We start from the raw sequence: 25235 nt of genomic DNA on the forward strand, positions 1-25235 counted from the left end.
CATAACAAATTTATCAGCACAAGAATTTGTCTCGCGTTCCTAGTACTGACAGGGTAAATGCCGAGTAAACGGTAAGAAATGTAATTGGAAAGATCTTCCGGACAAGACAGCATAAAGAGAGGAAGAAAAATGATGAACTATGTATTTCTTCTAGGATGGATAATGTTCTACTTTATAATCTTTCTCGTAGAGGAAAAATGTGTATTCAAGCCCAAACTTTACAGCGATTGAAATAAGTTAGTCCCTTAATCTTGTCAACCTAACCAATTCAGTGTCTTCTACGCAAGCTTGCGTAAAAGTGACTTTTCAGCATGATCCCTGAACCTAGTGATGGAATAATGAAGGTCAACTTTCAAACTAAAAGGTTTTCATCGTAGTTAGTTAGAAATCAGTCCATTTGTGATCTTCCTCCCCTCTATAAAAACAATGAATATTCTCGAGATTTTCAAAGACCTGACGAAAGGTTATTGGTCAGTAAGGGCGGGCATAACGTCGTTGGTAATCAATTCCCAAGTAACAATTAAGGTTTTATGGCACTCTTGAAGACTTTTTTAAAACTTAAATTGCACTTGTGGTGTGCTATAAAACTAGAAATGCAACTTGGGTTGCATTATACGCAGCTCAACCCAGGGGACCCCGCACATAGGGTTAGATCCTTTTCTAATTAGATTTTTCTAACCCGAAAAGAAAATAACCCTAAGGTTAAAATATCTTTAATCGAAACAATTAATAATAAATAAGCATTCTTAGGCAACCGGCATCTCAAAGAATCATCCAGAAGGACTTAGGATTGTGACGAGCAGCTTAAGGGGGATTATCATATAAACGGTCCGAATCATACTCTGCGCGTGACTAAAAAAAGTTTCCATTTTGAAGGCTAAAAGTTTTCTTTTATTTTGAAGACTTTATTCTAAGTATGCTATGATTCGTTTCAGCGGGACAACTCGAGACATCGACACTAGCAGTTGAATCCTCACCTTTCCTTAGTCGTCTTCACATCGAACGTACATGCATATGCTGTCTGCGAAGCATCCGCGAAAGTATACAGCTGTATAACGGAACTCGGAAGGAAAGCAAATCTATTGCCACGTTGCGCGGATATTTTAACCAGCTCTGGGAGGTAGATTTCCCATCGTGATTTGCTCAGTTCTGGAACAGGATCATCCCAACCGCAGGACAACAACCAAATTCCTGCATCAGGATTTTTGCTCGAACGACGGCGGGGGCCATGAGTCCAAGAGGGTCAAATAACGATGTCGGAGAGGATAGACCACTTCGTTGGAGGTTCACTGCTTATTCGAATCTGCGAATGAAACCGGAGGTAATCTGCTTCAGGCTCCCAGCTGATTCCAAGTTCTTTGATGGTTTCGTGTGGGCTAAAATGCAACGCGGATTGCGTGCCGATCTGATCATCAGAGAGACCTTGGAGGACTTCGAGGCAGTTAGATGTGCATTTTCTGAGCTCGAATCCTCCCTTCTGCAGAAGTTCGCTCATTTCCGTTCGCATACGGATAGCTTATTGAATGGTTTCGGCTCCACCGGTAAAATCGTCGACGTGAAAGCTCTTTTTCAGCGCTGGGCCGCCGACCGGGTACGCATCACCTTCATCCACCGCTAGTTGCAGGAGAGTTCGTGTCGCTAAGAACGATGATGGACCTAAGCTGTAAGTAACGGTCAGTAGCTCGTAAGTCTGTACTGGAGATTGTTGAGAGAATCGCCACAGAATGCGTTGTAACGCTGTGTCGTCAGGGTAGACCTGTACCTGCCTGTACATTTTGGCAATGTCCCCGACGAAAGCGACAGGAAAGGTTCGAAACCGCAAGAGAATGCTTAGCAGATCGTCCTGTACCACGGGACCTACGCAAAGAGCGGGAGGGAGAGGCCGGAAGAAGATTTCGCCGAAACGTCAAACATGACCCGGGCCTTAGTCGTCGTACTTGCTACCTTAATTACGGGGTGGTGAGGTAGATAGTATGCTGGAGAGTTACTTTCGTCGTCCGCTTCAACCAGCCGCATGTGGCCGAGGGAGAGATACTCTCACATGAACTGATGAGATTCGTTCTTCAATTGCGAGCCTCGTTCCAGTCGTCTTTCCAGATATCCGAACCGTCGTTGTGCACTGCTTCTGGATTCGCCTAGCATCACATCAGGCTTCCGGGGCTATCAACCAATATATCGACCTTCGGAATTCCTAAATACTATAAATTGGTATAAGGATTCGCAGCGTCGTTCTTCTATCGAATAAATATCAGCTCTTCGGTTTGCCAAAAACGCTCCAAGCAATCCTCTAGCGAATGCATTGAAACAGTGACTGCATCACAAATGGTGGGCGTAGAAGCGGTGTACGCGAGGAAATTTGTGCTAGCCGAGCCTACGATAATCCAACGGAAGACGCTGTCGACCAGAATCGGAAGATTTCTGTCAAGCTGAATGCGTACAGCGCTGGGGAAGAATGAATAGAAATACCGAGCACCCAAAACCATGTCGATCGGTTGACTTTCGTTGAAGGATGGATCCGCCAGAACCAACCCCTTCGGAATCCGATCCCACAGTTGAACACTTTGCGAAGGGAGATTTGCCGTCACTTTGTCCATCACCAAGAAGTTGACGCCACACGAAAAGTCACCCGTCCTTGAATGTACCTGCGCGAAGACCGATTCACGTACCGACTTAGATAGTTTGCCGGCTCCCTGTACTGTAACATTCACGGGTTGTCGTTGCAATCGTAGAATTTACGCTGTGCGATCCGTGATGAGATTCTGCTGAGATGCACTGTCCAGAAGTGCACGAGGTAGATGTTTCACACCGTAGGTGTCGATGACCTTCACAATGACAGTAAGAAGAAAGACGTCTTCGCGAGGATGTTGTAGAGCAGAGCTGACTTCGACCACCGGAACGTTCTCAGTAGTAGCTACCGTAAATTGCGTAGATGACACAACCACTGAAGACCCACTAGATGGCGTAGTCGAAGCGTTTGCACCAGGACTGGTGGAAGCTCCTTCGCTAACGATCTCTCGGGAACCATCGCTATGCTCGGAATGAAGAAGCGTATGGTGACGTCGATTATACTTCCGACAGCTGAAATTTGAAGGACAATTCACAAGCTGTTGACGTTCACTCGGTGAACTCTGGTTGAATTTCTGACACTTCGTCACGGAGTGTGACTGGTTGCAGGTGATTTTTGAATATTCGGCACCTCCGGATTTAAATGAATGAGCGCCAAGAATGTATCTTGGAATGCAAGCCATTGCATATAATCTCCATTAACCCTCTGGTGCCCAAATTTTTTTTTTGGCTTGAAAAAATTGTTGGAGGTGGGCTTCGTGATGAGGAAATCGAAAATAATATTGAAAATTCTTGAAAGTAATGGATTTTTCATTAAAGCCTTAAAATAAGTAGGCTGGACTCCATCAAAACGCAAAATGCCTAAAATGTAAGGAGTATTTCTCTAGTGCTTTGGCTGTCTAATTATTGACTACTAATTTATAGTAGGGGAGTCCAGGGTCTGCGATGGTTACACTTATCATGTTTTATGTTTTTAATTTAAGAAGATCGTGTAAAAGTGTTGCGTTGCATAAAAGAGCAGACTGTTAGCTGCATTACAGAATTTTAAATATGTGACGCGGGAATCTCGCCAATTTACGACTATATGCACTATGATGCCACCTGGCCTTTTTTGATGATAAAGTATGGATCGCGTGAGATGCTTTTTGAATAAAACTGCAAATCAATCGAGACTTGTTATTATTTTTCAGCCCCAATGCTCCTGCATTTTAATTTCGGCGCACACTTTGTATTCAAAAGCTAAATTTTCGAATTTCTTCATGTGAAATTCCGAAGTAAACAAACAAAAAACACAAACAAACAAAAACAAATTTTGCTTGTGGTTACATATACGGCCAAGGAATGTTGTTTTTGCGCGCTATCGAAAAACCTAGTCATTCGTGGAATAGCTTTGAACTAGCCCTAAATAACAAAAATGCAGAAATTTAATAACTATACCTAGGGTAATGAGCCTATGTTCGCCCTAACCATGTAAAACCGTTGGTTAGAGCGACGTTAGCCATCTTTGTTCAACGTATTGGTTCAAATGGCGATTTTTGATATCATAATGGTTCATAAGAAGAAAGCAAAGATATTGGTGCCAATTCATACGCATTGCATCAATTGTATTCCGAGTAATTAATAAAATGGTGAGGCACCCTTCCTAATACGACTAAAGTAGGCTCTTCACTTTAATACGCTCGAAAACTCAATATCACTTACAACGTGTACGAAACAGAATTTAATGCAACATAAACACATTGGAGAATGGATTAAACAGTACTCGGAGTGCAGAACTAGAGACAGCACCATATGTCTAATACAAAGGGAGAAAAAATATTCCGCCAGCTAGTCCCACACTCCCCTAAATATTATTAAATGATAAGAATATCTATATTCTAACAGCAACATTCACCCAAAGTTTTTAAAACATACTTCTTTTCAGCTAAAATTGCACATAATGCTTGTTTTGGTACGATAAGTAATCACTAAAGACTGAAATTTTTTTTCGCTCAGGTGCCCAAGACCGCCTCTAGGCGGGCAAAGTATTTTACCAAAAAACCAAAACTTCCAAATTATTCCACTAAACCAATTCACATCTACAGTGAAATACTAGTAACAGGCTACTCAAAAATATTTTTTTTAGTTTTTGAAATTTCCAAAAATAGTTAAAATTTGTTTAATGAAGATTACCACTAAACACAAAATAATTTTTTTCCACGTTTTCCTCGAGTTTTCAACTTTGAGCTTCAATTGCCTTTAACAGAAAGCTACGAATATTCAAATAATGTGTGTGTATGAAAGGTGTGAGCGTTGGGAAGAAATGATAGTGCGGATGACAACATACAATGTTTTAGTAGTTTTATTTAGATTTTTATAGAGACCGCCTAGAGGCGGTATTGGGAACTAGAGGGTTAAATTCGGGCAGAGAAATCGTCGGCAGCTTGAACCTTGCGCCCGATAAATCGAGCCTTGTATTCAATTCTGGTAGCAACATGCGGTCATCCCGAATCTTCCTTCAATGAAGATCCTGCGTGACAGGGTTCAAAATGGCGACGTCTAGTGGAAGGCTCTGCACGTGGTCCGAAACAGATCCTGGTCACGGCACCAAAATTATGATGGCGCTTACCGAGACCCTACGTTGTGTTGTTTTATTTTATTCCTTGCCTGAAATCTGTTCAGCGTCGTGACGGCAGTAATTGGGATAATTACCCTAACTGCACTGTACTGCAACTCACCAGCTGCAATGGTAATCATGTGACCAACGGCAAACAGCAACAGCAGAACAGCGCAGAAAGGCAAAGCACCAACGAATATCAGCGGATCGCACGTAACAAAAAGCACACACGTTATGAAAACAAAGGCTTGATTTCGTTCTGAACTAAACTTTCACTTTAATCGGTACAATTAACAGATGCTTAGCAGTAACTGTGTTCTTATAGGCATGCGGGTTTAGAGTAAACTTAGATACTTTATTTCAAATGATCTGATATGCATGCAAGTTCGGTGACTACTGACTACTTAATCTCGACAGATCGAAGCACGGAGGCGATCGTCATGAAGGGCTATAGAAACTGACATAATTTTACGCCCGTTAGCACCAACCTTTGCATGAGAATACAATTCTCACGTGGGGTCAAACCTTCTTGTGAGAACCAACATGCTATTTTTTCGTTAAAATATATTCATTCACGGTGTTCCTAAAACCGTTGTTAACTAAAAAAATGACCATAAATTTGGCATACGGCATTCGAAAGATACAGTATCCAAGCATCTTCTCAGTGAATTTCAAAATGATCCATCGAGGGATTCGAGAGATATGGCGATTTGAAGTTTTATGATACGTTTCATAAGGCTACCAGCAAACACCCACGGGTTTGGTCCAATCTCTATAAACAAAAAAATATTTGTCTACTTATTTAGTACATGGCATTCGAAAGATATAGTAATCAAGTATATCCCTTGCAAGTTTGAAAATATTTCATTGACGGAATCGAAAGTTATAACGGTTTGGATGTGGTATGCGGTCATAGATGGGTTTTCTACCAGACTTCAAGCGTGAATCCATGTTTGTCCATTGACTATTAAGATCGTTTATACGTGGCGCGGTTTTTAAAGGAAACCCTTGCGATTTAATTACATAAATATAATGTACAAATGGTGTTATTTATATGGCGCACTGAAAAAATATGAAAATAGGGTTGTCTACCAAACGTTAAATATAATGTGTAATTAAAAAAATTAATAAATGAAAGTTGGAATGTACTTCAAAAGGCCATATCTCAATGGTATGTTGACTGATTCTAATTATTTTTTCATTATTGAACAGGTAGACGTTTCATCGTTAATTTTCATCAAGAAGAATATAAAATAGAGTTGGCTACTTCAAACAATAGACAACTTAATTATCCTCAACTATATGTATTATCACTATTTAGTAAATATCTTTATATTCAAAGCGACGACCTATCAATTTCTATACATTAGTTGAATGCAACAAACGCAAACTACAAATCATGGAAAAATAAAACCATAAATTCAATATATATATTCAAAAATATGAAGGTATTTGCTGATTCAGATCAATTTATGTTATGATACGGTTTTTGTTGGAAATTTTGTACAATTGTGATTCGCTGGTTGGGCTGACAGATGTTAAAACTGGGGGATGTTATTAGTAGGGGGATCAAAGGGGATGTTATTAGTACAAGTTCTCATATCTCTAACTATTGTCAGTTTTATTGTCGAATTGAATTTAACATGAGAATTTGACATTCAGATGTGGACAATGGACCAACTAGCGGAGGTACAACTAAAAAGCGGCTCCTGTTAAAAATTGAGCGACCAGCGAATCACGACTGTGTTAGTTTTAACATTTCATATATCCATAATTTGTAGTAAACAGCAATTGCAATCAACTAGTATATAAAAATTGATAATAAGCCGCTATTTTTAATACAAAAATAATCACTAAATAATTATAATACATATAGTTGAGACCAATTATATTGCCTATTTATTTACGTAGACAACTCTATTTTATATTCTTCTTGATGAAAATTAACGATGAAACGTCTACCTGTTCAATAATGAAAAAATAATTAGAATCAGTCAACATACCATTGATATATGGCCTTTTGAAGTAAACATTCCAACTTTCATCTATTTTTTTTAATTTACACATTATATTTAACGTCTGGTAGACAACCCTATTTTCATATTTTTTTCAGTGCACCATATAAATAACACCATTTGTACATTATATTTATGTAATTAAATCGCAAGGGTTTCCTTTAAAAATCGCGACACGTCGTCGCTGTTGTGCTATCTTATGACAAGCGCCATTTAGCACATTTCGAGAAAAAACGATTTTTAAAGTTTGAGACTGAATATCTTGAAACTTATTAATGGTATAAACAATCCAAAGAAGACAATTGATGCTTCTATCTATTCTGTATTAATCTCTCAAATATTACGAAGATCGGGTGACTATGTTGCGAATTTTTACTATGAATGTAAACAAAAGTCGCACTCACACGTGTCATAGACGTGTATTGATGACAAAATTTGTATGACGTGTCATAATCGTGCATGGAAAATTTTCCATAGAAAAAAATCATTAATTTTTATTTTTATTCATATCTTTGGTTTTCTTTGGTCTATAAAGAATTGGTCGGATGCATTTTAATGGAAATGAGTCAGGGAATCTAGAAAAAATAGTTATTTTTGGTTACAGTGTTGCCAAATATGCTATATTTCCAGTTTAAAACTTAAACTGTGTTTTTCTCACAACTCGTGTATTTTTCTTTTGAAAATTTTTATGCCATTGTGTTCCTCAGACATTTTTACACATAAAAACATCTGAAACTTCAATATAACTTGAGCAAATCCCTAGATACAGTGATTTGAAGCAAAAAACTCATAATTTCTCATCATGTTTCTCGCTATATCTACGTAACCAAGTAGAATTTCAAAATTTTGAAAACGCCACTTTGTATAGATTTTTCAGACAAGTAATGTGGCATATCTAACTTAGTTTACCCCAAAATGGCGTTTGTCATAAGATAGCACAACAGCGACGACGTATAAACGATCTAAATAGTCAATGAACAAACATGGATTCACGCTTGAAGTCTGGTAGAAAACCCATCTATCACATCCAAACCGTTATAACTTTCGATTCCGTCAATGAAATATTTTCAAACTTGCAAGGGATATACTTAATTACTATTTCTTTCGAATGCCATGTACTAAATAAGTAGACAAATATTTTTTTGTTTATAGAGATTGGACCAAACCCGTGGGTGTTTGCTGGTAGCCTTATGAAACGTATCATAAAATTTCAAATCGCCATATCTCTCGAATCCCTCGATGGATCATTTCGAAATTCACTGAGAAGATGCTTGGATACTCTATCTTTCGAATGCCGTATGCCAAATTTATGGTCATTTTTTTTAGTTAATAACGGTTTTAGGAACACCGTGCATTCATTAAGGAGATATAGGGTTGCCACTCCTTCGGGTTTGACCCGGAGCCTCCGGTTTTCGGGAGCGATCTCCGGGCCTCCGGGTTTTATATCAATTTCTCCGGGTTTGGTGGAAAGATAATTAATTTCAACTTGACTTCTTGATTTTGTGTGTCCCATAATCTCTGTTTCATTTTTTGATAGAATTGAGAATATCACTGCATTTGGCTCACTTTTTGAAACCCCTGGGTTATAATGGGCTAAAGTCCTCCACGCCCATATCAGTAAAAATCTCCGGGTCAACGCCTCTCCAGTGGTGGCAACCCTAAGGAGATATAACCGCGTAAAGTTTATATATTTCAAAAGAACTTAACCGATTTTCATGATATCAAATTAAGAGTAATTTCAAACTCTTCAATGCAAACCTAAAAAATTTACCATATTCTTCTTAATAATTTTGGGCTAAAAATTAAAAAAACAATACCATCGGTCGGAAACGCCAAAAACGTGAACTCAATTCACTAGAGGCTAAACGATCAAATGTATTCACATGCTGGCTTTCGAGGAATTATTCGTATGAATATTCCCCAAAATCTGTTCAAAATTAAAATTAGACATGGCTTACTATGGTCGAACTAAAAAAAATACTTTTTATGCTGACGAGATAGAAAGTTAGTGTCTTCCGCAAAGTTTTAGAAATGCTATTCTACAGTTAAAACTACGACGGTCTGAAAAAAAATGTCACAGAAAAGGCTTCTCCACACCATTAGGTGTTCAAAGAAAATCATATTTTAATTTTTTTTGTAAAAACATTTATTTAGAAACTTTATTTACATGAGTGTTACACAATTACGGTGAGATGCAATGTAAAGCAACCTCGAGGGCTCCTACTGTCATATCACTATCATCTAAAATAAAATTTATGTAAGAACTAAATAAATTTAGAATCTTCGTCCTTTTGTTAGCGCAAATACCCTTGAGCTCTAGGATCTCTAATTGATTGAAATTTATCCTCGATCCTAAAATGGTTTCCAATTTTAGTTGAAGAGTGTTCCACAGATGTTGAGGGCACTGGTGAAATTTATGCTCTAAGGTTTCCACAACGTTCCTACAAACTCCACAATTTGGATTTGGAAGTCGTCCTATGTTGTGTAAAAGTTTCGCATGGGGTATTTTGTTGTTGACGAACAGGAATAATGAAGATCTTTCTGTGGGATGCAATTGTTTAGAGTCTATGTTTTTCCATACTCTTGGCCACGTGGTCGTTGGGTTTTCTTCCATAACCTTCGGCGTTTTTAGAGCATTTAGTAAATGTGTCTCAATGCTGATAGAAGAGCAGTTCAACGTTAGCTGCTGGGGTAGATTCCGGATGATGTTCCATGCTGCTCGTAGACACGGGTATGTTGATGGTATTGTTGCTCCATTCACTGCCTGACTGTACACAGAAGCAGCAAAGGGTGTTTCTTGAGCGGTAAGCAGGAACCGATTGGCTAACAAAGCCTTGCACTTGTACATCGTCCTCCCTTCAAAACCGATTGAGTCAACTGCTCCATGGCTACTCTTGGTCGCCGATCTCACACAAAGTAGCCAATTTGTTTGGTGATCCTAGCCACGTCTTGATTTCGGATACTTAATACTGATGATACGTACCACAGCTTTGAAGTTATGTTCACATTTAAAACTGTAATCTTTTGATGGAGAGATAAATTCCGCGATTTATACATCCACATTAACTGTGCGGTCTTTCTGATTGTCTGGTCCCAGTTGAATTGGATCATCGTTTTGGGATTGTCAATGAAGTAGATTCCCAAGATCTTCACACGCGTTTGTACCGACGGCCAACTAATTTGGTTATTGCTCGTGCCAATTTGCATTGCAACTGTTTTGTCCAGGTTTAGTACTGCTCCAGAGAAGCGTCCAAATTCAAAAAATATTTGCTTGAGTAGCGGTATTTTGGTGCTGTCTGTGACGATCACCGAGATGTCATCAGCGTATGCAACTGTAAGGTCCAATTGATCGTTGCAGAGAGTGTTAATCCTCACCAATAAAGGGTGTAAATATAGTATAAAAAGATGGGTGCTCATGGGATCTCCCTGCCTTACCGATCGGTGTATTGTGAGTTCCGGAGATAAGTGCCCGTTGACTAAGATGCGAGAGCGTGAGTGGCTCATGATCGTACGAAGGAGAGTGATTAACTCGGAGTTAAATCCCATGTCTGCCATTAAACGAAACAAAAATGAGTGTTCGACTCGATCATACGCATGATCAAGGTCGAAAGAAACAAGTATCCCTTGTCGCTTCATGTGTTTGATTTGTGTTATTCGATCCTTTATGGACAGTAGTGCTTCGAAAATATTTCTTCTCGCGTTTGAGCATTTTTGGGAGGACGTCAAAATGTTATGACTGTTCATGACTTTCTCAATTCGAACTTTGAGGACGCGGGTCAAGATTTTATAGTCGAAATTTAGCATCGTTAAAGGTCGATACGATTTGATTGTGTTGTTGCCACCCTTTTTGTGACACAGCACCACTACTCCTTCAGCGAGTTTCGGTGGCGCGTTTCCGCGAAGTGCTTCGTTTATTATCAGATTCAGTTGTCGATGAATGATGTGAAAGGTCTTGATGTAAAATTCCTTGGGAATTCCATCAATCCCTGGTGATTTACGAGACGCGCTAGTTTTAATGATGTCATACAGATCTTCGGTTGTTATTTCATCCATCACGTGTAGATTTGGGTCCGAGTCAGGTGGAATTATTCGATTGCATGTGGCACCAGCATGAACTTCTATATCACTAGCAGAGTATAGGGTCTGGAAAAATTGATGTACGTGTGATTCTATAGCTCCCGCTTCTGTGATCTGTATTTGGCGTTCATTGGTGATTTTGTCGATGAAAAAATTTTTTTTGCGCTTCATTCTCGCTCCGAGCTGGTACGACGAGATGTTTCCCCGGTGATCATGGGCTCATTAAGCCGTATAAAGTTTTTTGAGAAATTGTGTTGCAATTTCATCATTTTTCCCTTAATATGATTCACTTCAGTTATAGCATTGTTGTTTTGATACAAGTGGTCGTATGCGTCTCTAAGCCGCGCGTAAAGAAATTGATTTTCGGCATGAAATACGCGGAAACCTTCGTTTTTCTTACGTTTAAAATATGTTTTGATCCGCGGTTTTACATACTCTAGCCACCAACTGATACAATTGTTGTAGTTCCTTCGTTGTCTGGTCCACCAGTTCCATTTTTGCTCAAACTCTACAATGTTCTCTTCAGTCAATACATGTCCTCGCATGGCCCAATACCCTGTACCAGAAGCTTTTTCCAGATCAGGTAAGCAAAGTCTTATTTGGTAGACTTTATGGTCTGAAAAAGAGTTCACATGAAACGATGTGGTGCGGATTTGGGAGTGTAAGTTCGACGAGACATAAATTCTATCTAAACGTGACATTGAATTTGAGCGGATAAAACTGAACTCTGTGCGATTCCCGTTTTTGATCTCCCAAGTGTCCTTCAAGTTCATATTTTGCACCAACGTTCTCAATGCAATGCTTTGATTATTGGTTCCAGTTGCATCTTTTGCAGATATGACGCAATTGAAATCACCTCCAACGAGAACATGTTCCGCTGCATTTTGTAGGTAGAATGGCAAAGATTCGTTAAACATGCTTTCGCGAGACTGGTAGCTTTGAACACCAGAGGGTGCGTAAATGTTGCATATCGTTACACAGCTGTTTACTTTCAATGTAATCATTCTGCTGTCGAGACTGCGTTGTACGTTGCTCACGGGTATGTGTTGTTTAACAGCTGTTGTTGTTCCTCGTTTCGTCTCATTTACATTCGTGTACGTATTGAATCCAGCTAAAAATATATGGTTGCTCTCGACCTCTTGTAGTAACACTATATCGAGATCAAGCAGCCGAACTAACGTACGTAGAGCGTTAAGTTTGTTTTCGTTTGAGATTGCATTGGTGTTGATGCTGGCTACATTGTAAGATTTTGGAATGTTCATTGTGTTACTGAGTTCTGGCTTTTTTCGGCCTTCCTCTTTTTCGTTTCACGTTCTGGCCATCTTCATTATCAGTTTTGTCTGTCATGTGTGTGTCAGAGGTATCCGTGTCGTTATCAATACTTTTATCTACGTCGCTTCCGGAGAGGTCCATCGTTTCTTCCCGAAGTGCTCGAGAGAGAGGTCGGGGCACTTTGAAATCCAATCGTTCGGTGAGACCCAGCATCGCGTGACTCAGAGATTCTTCGGGGATGCTCAGGTGGTTCCGTTTAGGAGGGATATTCGCCGAACTCGTGCTGTCAGTGCTGTTCGTTGTTTCCATCGGAACGTGTTGGCCTTTTCCCATAGTCGTGTCTATGTCTTCGTTTGACTTACGCGTGAGGTCGATCGATCTTGGGAGTTCATCCGTGGACACTACCATAGAGGAAGTATTTTGGCTGGTAGCAATATCAGCCACACTGATAGCAGGAGTGGTGGCAGCGAGTGTAGGCATGATAGTTGTACTAGTGGTACTTGTTGGAGTCAGCGATGTGTCTCCAATGTCTTCATCCAGCGTAGGGTTCACAACAACAGAACTATCGGTACGTTGTGGGAAGTTCATCCTAATGAGATTTTGTATGGCACTAGGTACGTTTGAGCCTCCTCCCCATGCTGCCGTTCCTTTTGTCCCTGCAAGGTTGATGTAGATCCACTCGTCACTTCTGCGTAGCTTTGTGCTTGCTTCAGTCGATTGTTCAGGTCTTGCTTTTGTGTCATGAGTCTTTTGTTCTCTGCACATGGCATACCGGGGTGTAAAGCGTTGGTACAGTGCTTGCAAGTTGCTGGTTGCCCGAAGTATGAAACATAAGTCTTTTCTCCTTGGATCATGACGTATGACTTGATGTGTTTGCGAAGCAACATTTTTATAACCCTGACACCGGTCGGGATTCCTTTGTAAATGAAGTTTTCACCCCACATAAGCTCTTTCACCGATATTACTTCACCGTATTGCTTCAAAAATTCACTGATTTGCTTACTGTTCACATTTTCTGATAGATCGTGGATTTTTATCTCCACTCCTCCATCATCCATGCTTAATTTTATTTTGAACTTCTGTTTGTTCATTTCCAGCTCATGTTTTCCATTATGCCGAATCACTGTCTCTTGTGCGATCCTTAATTCGCTGCATTTCACTTGTGCACAATTGAGGGCATGATTCACTTGCAAACGTTTCACGGTTTCGAGGCTCAGTCCCAAAGTATGGTGTACGAAAGCGTGAGCTTCTTCATATGTCATTCGTTTGGGAAGATTAGAAAAATCGACCCGGAATGTGTTTTCACGGGATTTGATTGAAGACATAGTGGTTGTGCATTCAGAATGCCATGTTTCAAAAGTCGTCAGGTTTAACCTGACGCGGTAGAGAAAAAAACGAAAATCACTCGTGAGTATCCACTGGCGTATCAAACACGTCTATTCGGCGCAGCGGTTAAACGCAAACTGATGTCACAGAAAAGGCTTCTCCACACCATTAGGTGTTCAAAGAAAATCATATTTTAGTAGTACGTTCAGCTCGCTCCAATTTTCGAAGTCGCAGTAGCTAAGTTGCATTCTCATTCTCGAAGAAGGATAAACAGAAGCAAGTGGAAGGTAATAGATGCTATGTTTTATACCGTTCTTGATATGGGTCGAGGAGCGATATTTTATTAGTGCACCCACTTTATTGATTTATCTCCATTAGATGAAATTGAGGATGTAGGGCTCCATAATAACTAAAAGCGGAAATTGGTTTGGGTTGTTATTATCACAATAAATATATTGAAATGTTGGAAATTGTATTTCGTTGCTGGTCACCTTAAGGTGAACTAGTCTAAAATACTAAACTGATTACGGTTCTATCTATTAATCATCCATTTCCAGGTAAAATAAAAATAGCAAGCAAACTCATTTCAACTGCACGTGGGAGAGTGATTAAAGTTCGGATCAACTCATCCCCCGTCCGTATCAATAGAGTGGACATCTGATTCAATTTATTCTATTTCGGTAATATCGGTTCGCAACGGTCTCACCACAACAAAAAACACAGGATGACGAACGGTAACCAAATCTACAGCTGAGCTGCGACTCATACCTGTTTTCGCGTAGAACGAAAATATCGGCATGTGTTCGCCACATCGCACAGTGGTCGCAATAGTGCGAAAGCGTACGTTTTTAAATTGTGCTTTAGGAGTTGATTTTAGTGATATGGTGTATTGGGAATATATTTTTGGAATCGAAGTCACCATCCTTTACTGTATTTTGAATTGTGATTAATCTGTCTAAAAGAGCGATAGAAAAATTATTTCTTCAAAATTTTGAGATAGAGTCATGATGTCAATGACAAAGTTACAGAAAATTATACTACGAGAAATTGCTAAAATTGCAAACACTCCAAAATGTAACAGTGTTTAGAGAAAGCGCATTGTTTGTGGGAGGCACCATTTTTCATCATAACCTTATTTTGAGATTTTTTCGATGCATAAATTTTTTTTAGATTTTCAAAAATACAGATATCTGTCAAAGACGTCAACATTTTCCATTTCAAAACTTCAAAGTTTTTGAACAAAATTGTTAGAAAATACCGCCACTTAGAAAAAATCGTATACGGGATAGGAGAGCCGTTGAATTTCGTGAATTATGTAATTTCACTCCACAGGTAATTTTAAATGTTAATAAAAAGTACTTCTCTCAAGTAAAATTAATTGGAATACGGTTATATTTCATCATTTCGTAAATTACGGCTTGTTAAATTGCGTCAAGGTTGAAATTAAATCGAAGGTAAAATTTTTCTAACAGCCTATTTATCTTCTCTTCCATCTTTCACAGAAATTATCTCTTGAAGAATCGTCTCTCCAAAGGACCAAACAAAATAGTACTATCGCCATCGGATTTTGTGTTTCCCGTAGACATGAGAAGGGTAAGTAAAACGAACTGGAATGGAAATACTTTTGATCTTTAATAACCGACTAGACTGTTGGACAGTCGTCCTTTCCTAACTGCAATTAGCGAATGTATTAAAGAGCTGCAGAACATTAAAAACCTGTTTTAATCCACCTAGTGGTGCAATTATGCCTTTATCTAAACTATGTATTAATGCCTGGATACGTTCAATATAACAATATGGAATTGTCTATTACATTCTTATTACACTTGATAAGCATATATAAGTGCATGACTGTCATAAACCTGATAAGCAACATGTCGACACTGACATACTTGAAACAAACAAAAATATAATATTTATATAGCTTAATCAGCGTGAGTTCAATTTTTTCTTCATGTTAACTTCCTGGTGGAGAAGGGAAGGAATATAATTAGTGGGAGGGGGAGGATGCATCGGGAATCATCTAACTTATTTTAGTGTATGGGGTGGATGAAGGGAATGCAGGTGGGAGGTTGGGGGAGAGACAAGGAGAAGGGTGGTTGAGAGGTAGGAGGTGGAGGAGTAAATGGAGGGTTCAACACCGAACTTCAGATTATGCCATCCATTTGGGACTAGGTTAGTGAAAATTGGTTCAGTCATCGCTGAAGTGGCTCTCAATTTGAAATATGCCCGGAATCCGGAACTTCCGGAATTATCGATAGTGGACAATAATCTTTGATTCGCCATCAGTGATCTAGGCCTGCGAATCGAAGTAATTTGATGTTCATTTCAATAGAATTTAAACCTATGAGGTATTATGATTGTACCGGTTCATATGAGAAATTACTATGTGATCGCAATAACCAACCTGTAACACCGGACCCAAAAGTCAGAACTGAATGAAATTCAATAGCAGTCATTGGGAGTATTATATTTTTCATTTGAAATCAAGTTTGTAAAAATCGGTTAAGAGTTTGCTGGAAAATAGCTGTGACATTAGCTCTAGAACTTGGCGAGTTCCCAGGGGGCATCAAGATCCGTCATAGGTGACCAATGTGGTCAAAACTACTTTGATTGGCCATCAGTGATCTAGACCCGCAAATCTAAGTAATGTTGAACGTATTTGAATATGTATTACATCATTCGGACATCATAGGGTTACCAGTTTATATGGGAATTTGCTGTGTGACCGCACTCTTCAGCCCGTAACTCCGGAACCGAAAGTCCGATCTACTAAAAATTTAATAGCTCCTTATGGGAGCGTTATACCGTTCATTTGAAACTAAGTTTGTGCAAAACGGTTCAGCCATCTCTGAGAAAATTGAGTGAAATTATTCAACACACACACATACATACACACACAGACATTTTGTGATCTCCGGGCTTCGGTTAAAAAATTGATTTTTGGAGTGATTGCGTAGCCTTTCTTTATATGAGAAAGGCAAAAAAACATTAGAGCGAGGTGTTTTGCATCTTTTGAATCGAAGAAGAGGGTTCCTGGTTGTTGAACAGATCCTGTTCTTCGCATTTAAATTTTGATTGTGTAATACAATTTGATTTAAAGTAAACTCGGTTAAACGTTGTGACTTCGTCTCATCAATACATGGCAACCGACTTGAACGGACCATCCAATAAGAGATCATCTATAAATGACGTAGCATTATATGGGGGAGGGGGGAGTTTTGTATTTTGTGATGAAGTGTGACGACAGGGAGGGAAGGGGTTACGTCATGCTACGTAGCATTACCCGTTTCATCTAACATCGTTTTTTATTTTTTTATTTTTTTTACGTGGTCAAGGGGGAAGGTAATTACCAGGGGGTTATTTAGGGGTTTGTGACGAAATGCTACCATGGGGGAGGGGGGTGTTAAAAATCACTCAAAAATGCTACGTCATTTAAGGAACACTATTTGGTTTCAAAATATGGTTTACTTAGCAAGCCAATACGATGCCCATTTTTGCCTTTCCAATATATTATGTCTATTTTTCGTTAAATTTTATTTTAATCCGACATCCAGTTCCCGAACCACGAGTTGATGACTGCGGTCATATAGAAATCCTCGATGTAAACCATTGAAGTCTTTTTGGACACATGGACTATCGTAGACCATTCACAATTAAAGCCACAACGATTTCTCGGAGATTGTCATTTTGGTCGTCTATTCTTGGATTTTACTAAAAAAAATGTTTTCCACTGAATCCTCCATTTACGACCTCTTTTACATTTCTTATAAAAGAAATGTATAGAATTCGTTCAAACTTTCAAGATTTTTTCCGAGGCCCGGAGGGCCGAGTCGTATATACCAATCGACTCAGCTCGACGATTTGGGACAATGTCTGTGTGTGTGTGTGTGTGTCTGTGGGTGTGTGTATGTAACGGACAAATTCTCATTCGTGTTTCTCAGCAATGGCTGAACCGATCTTATCCAAACCAATTTTAAATGAAAGAACTAAAAAACAGTATGAACGCTATTAATTTGTTTTTGATTCTGATGTTTAGTTTCCAAGATATGAATGTTTGAATGCGTAAAAATGGCGTTTTTTGCAGTTTTTTTGAATTATCTGCCGAAATTGACATTATAGATTAACAATTTATATGTTTTTAGACAGCTTTAACAAATACCTTTCGAACAAGCTATAGATTGTTGAAATCGGACTATTATCAAAAGAGATATTTAACATTAAATGCGGACGAAAGATTTTTATCATTTCCCATTGCCAGAAATATGACCAAAAACATGTAATTTATTATTAACGCCAAAACGGCTTATTTTAGGTCAATAGTATCTTCGGAGAATTTAATGGAGGAAATATGCCCTTTCTTTTGGTATTGTGCTTTTGCTGATTAATCCCCCTATGAGTGAGATATTTTCACAAATTTTCTTGGAAGTGATTATATCGAAATGATGCCTTCTACAAATTTGTAGCTCTTACTTTTGCGAATAACTTTACTGAAGACTTCAAATATCTATTTTGAATACTTTAAAAGTTATGGCTTGTTGTTTGTGGATTACTCTTTGTCGCCTATTTATTGTTCAATATAGTAATAATCCATTGAAATAAGCCAAACATTATTTCGACAAATCGAATTTTGTATTGCATTTTTCTATCTACAACCGCTAGAAATAATCACCGAACACTTCCAAGTTGTCTGGAAGGAACTTGATAACTTATCAGTGCAAAAATGTTCATTTGTGCGAACCTTCTGACTGCAATTTTTCTATCTAATGACCATCGGATCGATCTGAAACATATCGGAAAATGAAAAGCGAAATAAATAACTCCAAGCAACGGCGTAGGCCAGAGCAGGTTTTGGAGCCCAACACCCCCCCCCCCCCACCACACTAAAAAAATATTAGATTGAAGTTGAAAATTTATTGATGCAGACTGATTTAATTCAATATTACAATAACAATTATCTGATCCGTAGATTGATAACCTGTTGTTGTAAACATCATGAGGACTTTTGATAAATTGTCGGAATGGGGCCCTGATATGTAACTGATCTATTGGTCTTGATTTCACAGTTGTCTAATAGCATCAATATCGAATTCCTGCCTGAAAACATTCCAATAGAAAATTCCAGAGTTCTGTAATCAATCATAATCCTCAGATTTATTTTCAAATTGAGCTCGTTTTTGTAGAAATGTACTGTAATAAGGGTCTTTATTTAATAGGAAGCGAAGTTAAAATTGATTTAATGTCTGAAACATAGAACTGCTCACCAAAAAAATGCACAACTTTCAACATTTGCTAAAAATGTTCTTGCCTTTCTCATTCACTCTAAAATTCGTCAATCTAATCCCGACCCGGAGGGCTGAGTGTCATATGCCAATCGACTGAGTTCGTCGAGATCGGAAAATGTCTGTGTGTGTATGTATGTGTGTATGTGGAAAAAATGTGACCTCTGTTTCTCAGAGATGGCTGGACCGATTTGCACAAAGTTAGTCTCAAATGAAAGGTACAACCTTCCCATCGGCTGCTATTGAATTTTTTATTGATTGGACTTCCGGTTCCGGAGTTACGAGTTGAAAAGTGCAATCACACACAGCAAATTCCCATATAAACTGAAATGAGAAATTTTCAAAATCAAATTTGTATTTTTGATGCCAAATGACTTTAAAATGCATGAAACATTGAGATGTTTGACAAAAATTGACTTTTTTTGGACTTTGGTACATTTTTGTCTTTCTCATATGTTATGCAATCACTCTAAAAATCGTCAATCATATCGGCCCGGAGGGAGTATGCAGTGAGGGGTTGCTACTTTAAAATTAAAACTAGTTTAAAATTTCTTAACAAGTTGAAAATATTCGGCAGGATCTGGACCTCCCGGACCTTTCTCCATGATCCGCCGCTGGTTTCAAGCGATATTTCAGTATCACATAGTATCTCAAGATCGTGGCTGTCGATCCATTGTATGTATGTGCAAATCGTACTGAACATGTAATATTCATTTCCACCATTGTATTGAACATAACCAGCCATGGAATCGTAGTCTGGACAAATGAGACAAGCACAATTGCACCACTAGGTGGATTAAGACAGGTTTTTATTTTGGGAATGCGTCGAGTTGAGACGAAAACGTAATATGATTAATAACGAGGATAACACTTTCCGAATGTAAAGAGAAATTTATGAAAAATGACGATTTCCATTCGACTCTAGCAGGTTCTGATCGATTTTGATGAGCATTTGATTCTTGTTGTATGACCAATTATATGTATAGGTCAAATGTTTAAAATCAGTAATTTAAGGTCAAGATAGCATCATTTTGAAACCGCCAACTTCGGAGGTTTAGTATCTTCGATGAGTTTTACAAACGTTAAACAGCGCATCATTTGATAAAATAATTTTGACGGTATATCGTCCAAGAAGTATTTATGGTGATTTTTCTCAGGTTAATATTCATGACTACAATAAAGTCTCAACAAATTCGCTAGACACGAACTCTGTTACTATTTTCTGAAAAATTAATTCTGCATAATTTTAAAACTTCAAAAATTACGGTTTCGGAATTATGCCGTTTGGACAGTATGATCGATTTTCACCAAACCCCCACCAAACCGAATTTCTGGCTACGCCGCTGACTTCAAGTAAGTAGAAACAAAGTCGTTCTACACTCGTTGACAAGAAACTTCTTCGAATGCTGAATATCTATTATAATACATTGAAACCCTGATTTTATCAGCCAAATATGAACATATGTTTGATGGGCTCTAGCAGACGAACAATACTGAATTCGAGTAAATCCTTTCTTGAGCATGTTTTCCTTATCATGAAGATATGCGAAAATAAAAAGTTCATCCTAATCAGAAATAGTTATCAGACTACATCAACGGACGGGAAGAATATTTTAACAGCTTCAGTTTATTATAAAGAAAAAAAATCGCCCGATTTAGTCAATGTCCCCATTTTGTCAGCCTAAAATACACCATGAGACTGATAAAAATGGGTCTTTATTGTATGTATTATTCACTGTGTTTCACATTAATAGGTACATTTCATTTTTGGGGATTTTTTATTGTATCGAACTACAACAATTTTTAGGTAATTTTCAAGGGGTTTTTTTATAGACTTCTTCCAAAATTTGGCGAACCTATTCCAATTCGTATATCAATTAATTGGTATACTTAAGGGTTAATATGTTGCAGATAGAGAAAATACTGAAATTTTCAGCTTTTTTCTTACACAATACGAAAGATTATTAAACAATTTTTCTTAATAAGTTTGTGAAAATTATAAATTATTTGAATTTTTTTAATAGTATAATTTTTTTTATTTAACCGTGATTTTTTAATAAATAGTGACCATCACTTCACAACGTAGTCTATTTTTCATGGCTTGCGGTGAGCACGATCTCTCGAATTGCTGAACTGAAAATTATGGAATAGAAATTAATTTTTAGTATTCTTTACTTTACTCGCCGCGCAGATAGCTCTGAATTAGACCCGCTGGTGCCCTAAGACGATTTCGCTAGATTTTCAGAGCACTGTGCACACAGTGCATTAACGCAAGTGACGGAAGGTTATCGAAAAGTTTCGTGAAAATGAAAATTCCAGTAATGATGATGACTTTCCCAAACGGTTCGTTTTCGAGAGGTTTTTTTTGTTCTTTGGCATTAGGATTAGCGATAATAATTCAAATCAAGGATACTACTGGGAAGTCACCTTTAGAAAAAGTCGATGTCGAAGTAAAATTTGGAACTATGCACGCATGCACTTCAGAGATAGCGTGATATCCGTAGCTGCGATTTCATTTCAACCCTTTTTTGTGAAAATGGCGATACTTACAAATGTAAACATAAGGCTTTTTTCATACATGCGAATGAGGGCTTTGAAACGCAACAAATTAACCTAAAATTTGGATTTTACGATATTGCTTTCTTAAACTACAGCAAAAAATACAACGGGCGAAACTGTATTTTTGTTTGTTTATTTAAAGTTTAGCCCTCCACGCTCCATGCAAACAAACAGGGCGATACTTTTTTGCTAGCAGTTTAGAGGCGAAACAGTCATTTTCGTATTTTTTTAGGATTATCAAGCTGATACCAGCTGCAAATAGTAACAATGATCGCTATTGAAAAAAACCCGGACGAAATCGGTGGTGTAGAACGGTAGTTATTGTAAAAAAACGTAAGAACGATACTTCAATGCTGATAGGTGGGACCGAAAAAGTAAACAATCGCCAAAGGGGCGATACTATCATTTTGTCAATTTCAATAGCGAAAACAAATTTTAATTTAATAATTTCAAATACTTTATGAAGTTTTGGGTTTCGATCACTGAATCATGCAATCTAGAATATAAAAAACACAATAGTTCTTAAATAGGAAATAAAAGTCTGGAAATATTCACTTCACTTCTTTGAATGGTGTCACTGCTAGTATCGCCCTTTTCAAGAAAATTCAGTTTTCCCACCACAATTTAGATATTTTATTAACAGAGCATTAACAATAATTCGTAGCTATGTCTATTTTATGGGCCATTTTTTCGCTTCCCATTGATTTGATTTGAGATTTCTAGCACTGATGTTGTCCTATGCTGATTTGAGCGATTCTCTGAGTCCTGCCACTTTCCCATGTAGTAGGTGTTATCAAAAACATCGCGAAGCATCAAGTTCTAAATGTTCTCAAACGATATAATATCCGAAGAGAGTGATAAGAGTTATAAGAAATGTCTCATCACACTGTTAGGTGGATTAAAAGCGTTTTTATGTAATATTTAATTTACTACTACTTATGTAATATTTAATTTACTATTTTTTAAGAACTAAATTCGAAATAACGAACTCTTTTTTTACAAACCAAGTTCGTAAAAAAAGTTTGAGTAAGAAGTTGTATACAATTTTACATATTCTTAGTTAACGATTAATAATAAAATTACTCACCCGGTCATTCCACGCGAAGTGATCAAGGCACGTGTAATCGACCTTCACGGATTTAAATCAAATTTGGAGGAATTGTTCATCCAGGGCCAATATATAAAAACCCATTTTTTCTGTCATTTGAATCACCCCTCAGGCCATGGGAGCACCCCCCGTTTAGACAAATTGCCAAAACCCTCCATTTTCTTTTGATCATAGCTCCGGTTTTATTGACTCTAGAATCAAACCACAAGATGGCTGTTGGAGAAAATTGTTCAAGTAGTCTAAAAAAATAATATTTTTTTGCCGGCAGTGCTGCCAACTATGCGATATTTTTAGTTAAATATTAAAAGTTAATTTTTCTCTTAATAAATATACACTCAAGTTTTTTTATGCGGTTTTTTTTTGTGCGGTATTTTTTATGCGGTTTTTTACGCGGATTTTGAAATTTACGCGGTTTGCATTTACGCGGATTTTGAAATTTACGCGGTTTTCATTTATGCGGATTTTGAAATTTACGCGGTTTTCATTTACGCGGTTTTTTAAATTTACGCGTTTTTCATTTACGCGGATTTTGGAATTTACGCGGAATCCATCAACGAGGTTCCCTTTAACGCGGATTCTTAAATTTAAGTGGTCTTCATTTACGCGGATTTTGAAATTTACGCGGTTTTCATTAACGCGGATTTTGAAATTTACGTGGTTTTCATTTACGCGGATTTTGAAATTTACGCGGTTTTCATTTACGCGGATTTTGAAATTTACGCGGTTTTCATTTGCGCGGATTTTGAAATTTACGCGGTTTTCATTAACGCGGTTTTCATTTACGCGGTTTTCATTTACGCGGCCTGTATCCCCCGCGTTAAAAAAAACCTGAGTGAATTTTAATTTTGAAAAAAATTTTTGTCCAAAATTGAGAAAATCTTCAAACGGTCATAAAAATTGACCCTGATCTGCTAGAAGCAAACAAAAAACGTAGTTTTTCATCATTTTTCGTCTACTTCACGAAAAACTATGTTTGAACTCAGAATACTCAAGTTGTTTTTTTAGTGTTGCCCGCTTGCGATTTTATATGAGACATTGCGGTTTTTTTCTATTCAAAACGGTATATCTCAGGATGCGCTCATATTATATTGGGATGATAGGTGTTTTTTTGTAAAGATGTTTGAGGAACGCGATAGCATCAAAATTTTCAAAATTAAGATATATGTACTGAGAGAAAAATTAACTTTTAGTATTTAACTGAAAAAATCGTATAGTTGGCAGCACTGCCGGCAAAAAATAATATTTTTTCTAGATTTCTTGAACAATTTTCTTCAAAAGTCATTTTGTGGTTTGATTCTAGAGTAAATAGAACCGGAGATATGATCAAAAGAAAATCAAGGGTTTTGGCAATTAGCCAAAACGGGGGGTGCTCCCATGACCCGATGGGTGGTTCAATTGTCACAAAAATTTGCCTTGATCACTTCGCATGGAATGACTCATCTATATATTGAGAGGAAAATTACCTTTTAATATTTTACTGAAAAAATAGCATAATTAGCAGTACTGCTGCTAAAAGTTAATATTGTTTCTAGACTTCTTGAACAATTTTATTCAAAAGCTATCTTGCGGTTTGATTCTAGAGTGAATAAAACCGGAGATATAATCTAAAGAATATCAATGGTTTTGGCAATTTGTTAAAACGGGGGGGTGCTCCCATGGCTCGAGTGGTAATTCAATTGACACAAAAACTTGATTTTTATATATTGGCCCTAGATGAACAATTCCTCCTAATTTGGTTTAAATCCGTGAAGGTCGATTTCAAGTTTGCATCTTTTTTTGATCATTTCGCGTGGAATGACCCGGATATATTTGGAATCGGATTGACGAGTGCATGACGGGATACGATGTCTGGAGCCATTTTGTAATCCAAGATGGTGACTTCCGGTTTAGCCAAATTCTCTATAACCTCAAAAAATGGGTATTTTTGGAATGGGATTGACGAGTTCATCACGGAAATCGATGTCTTGAGCCATTTTGTAATTCAAGATGGCGACTTCCGGTTTAGAATTTTTTTTCCAAAACCTCAACAATATGGGTATTTTTGGCACGGGGTTGACTAGTACATGACGAAAATCGATATCTGCAGCTATTTTGAAACTTGAGATGGTGAATTCCGGTTAAATTTCCATATTGTTAGGGTTATCGTCAATATTGCTCAACCGGAACTCGCCATCTTTGATTTCAAAGAGGTTCTAATTGTCCATTTTCATCATCTACTTGTCAAATCCGTCCCAAAAATACCCATGTTGTTAGGGTTATCGAACCCCATTCCAGAAATACCTGTATTGTTGAGTAAGGGTGGACGAAACGCAATTCTGGTCTATGCAGTACGAAACGAAATGAACAACTCTTTCGTAACGAAACGAAACGAAATTTCAATAGAATGTTTTTCGCAATACGAAATTTCATTTTGTCAAAAACATTTGCGAACAATC

General features: G+C 37.8%; 1 protein-coding gene across 1 annotated transcript in view; it reads left to right on the forward strand.

Moving 5' to 3' along the window:
* Positions 1–25235, forward strand: part of LOC131680698 (uncharacterized) — a 119732-nt gene that overhangs the window by 17594 nt on the left and 76903 nt on the right. Inside the window, exon 4 of the mRNA XM_058961408.1 lies at positions 15354–15444. Within this exon, the coding sequence (XP_058817391.1) occupies positions 15354–15444 (91 nt within the window). The remainder of the gene's footprint in view (positions 1–15353; positions 15445–25235) is intronic.

Source organism: Topomyia yanbarensis, chromosome 2, assembly GCF_030247195.1.
Source record: "Topomyia yanbarensis strain Yona2022 chromosome 2, ASM3024719v1, whole genome shotgun sequence".
NCBI classification, from domain to species: Eukaryota; Metazoa; Arthropoda; class Insecta; order Diptera; family Culicidae; genus Topomyia; species Topomyia yanbarensis.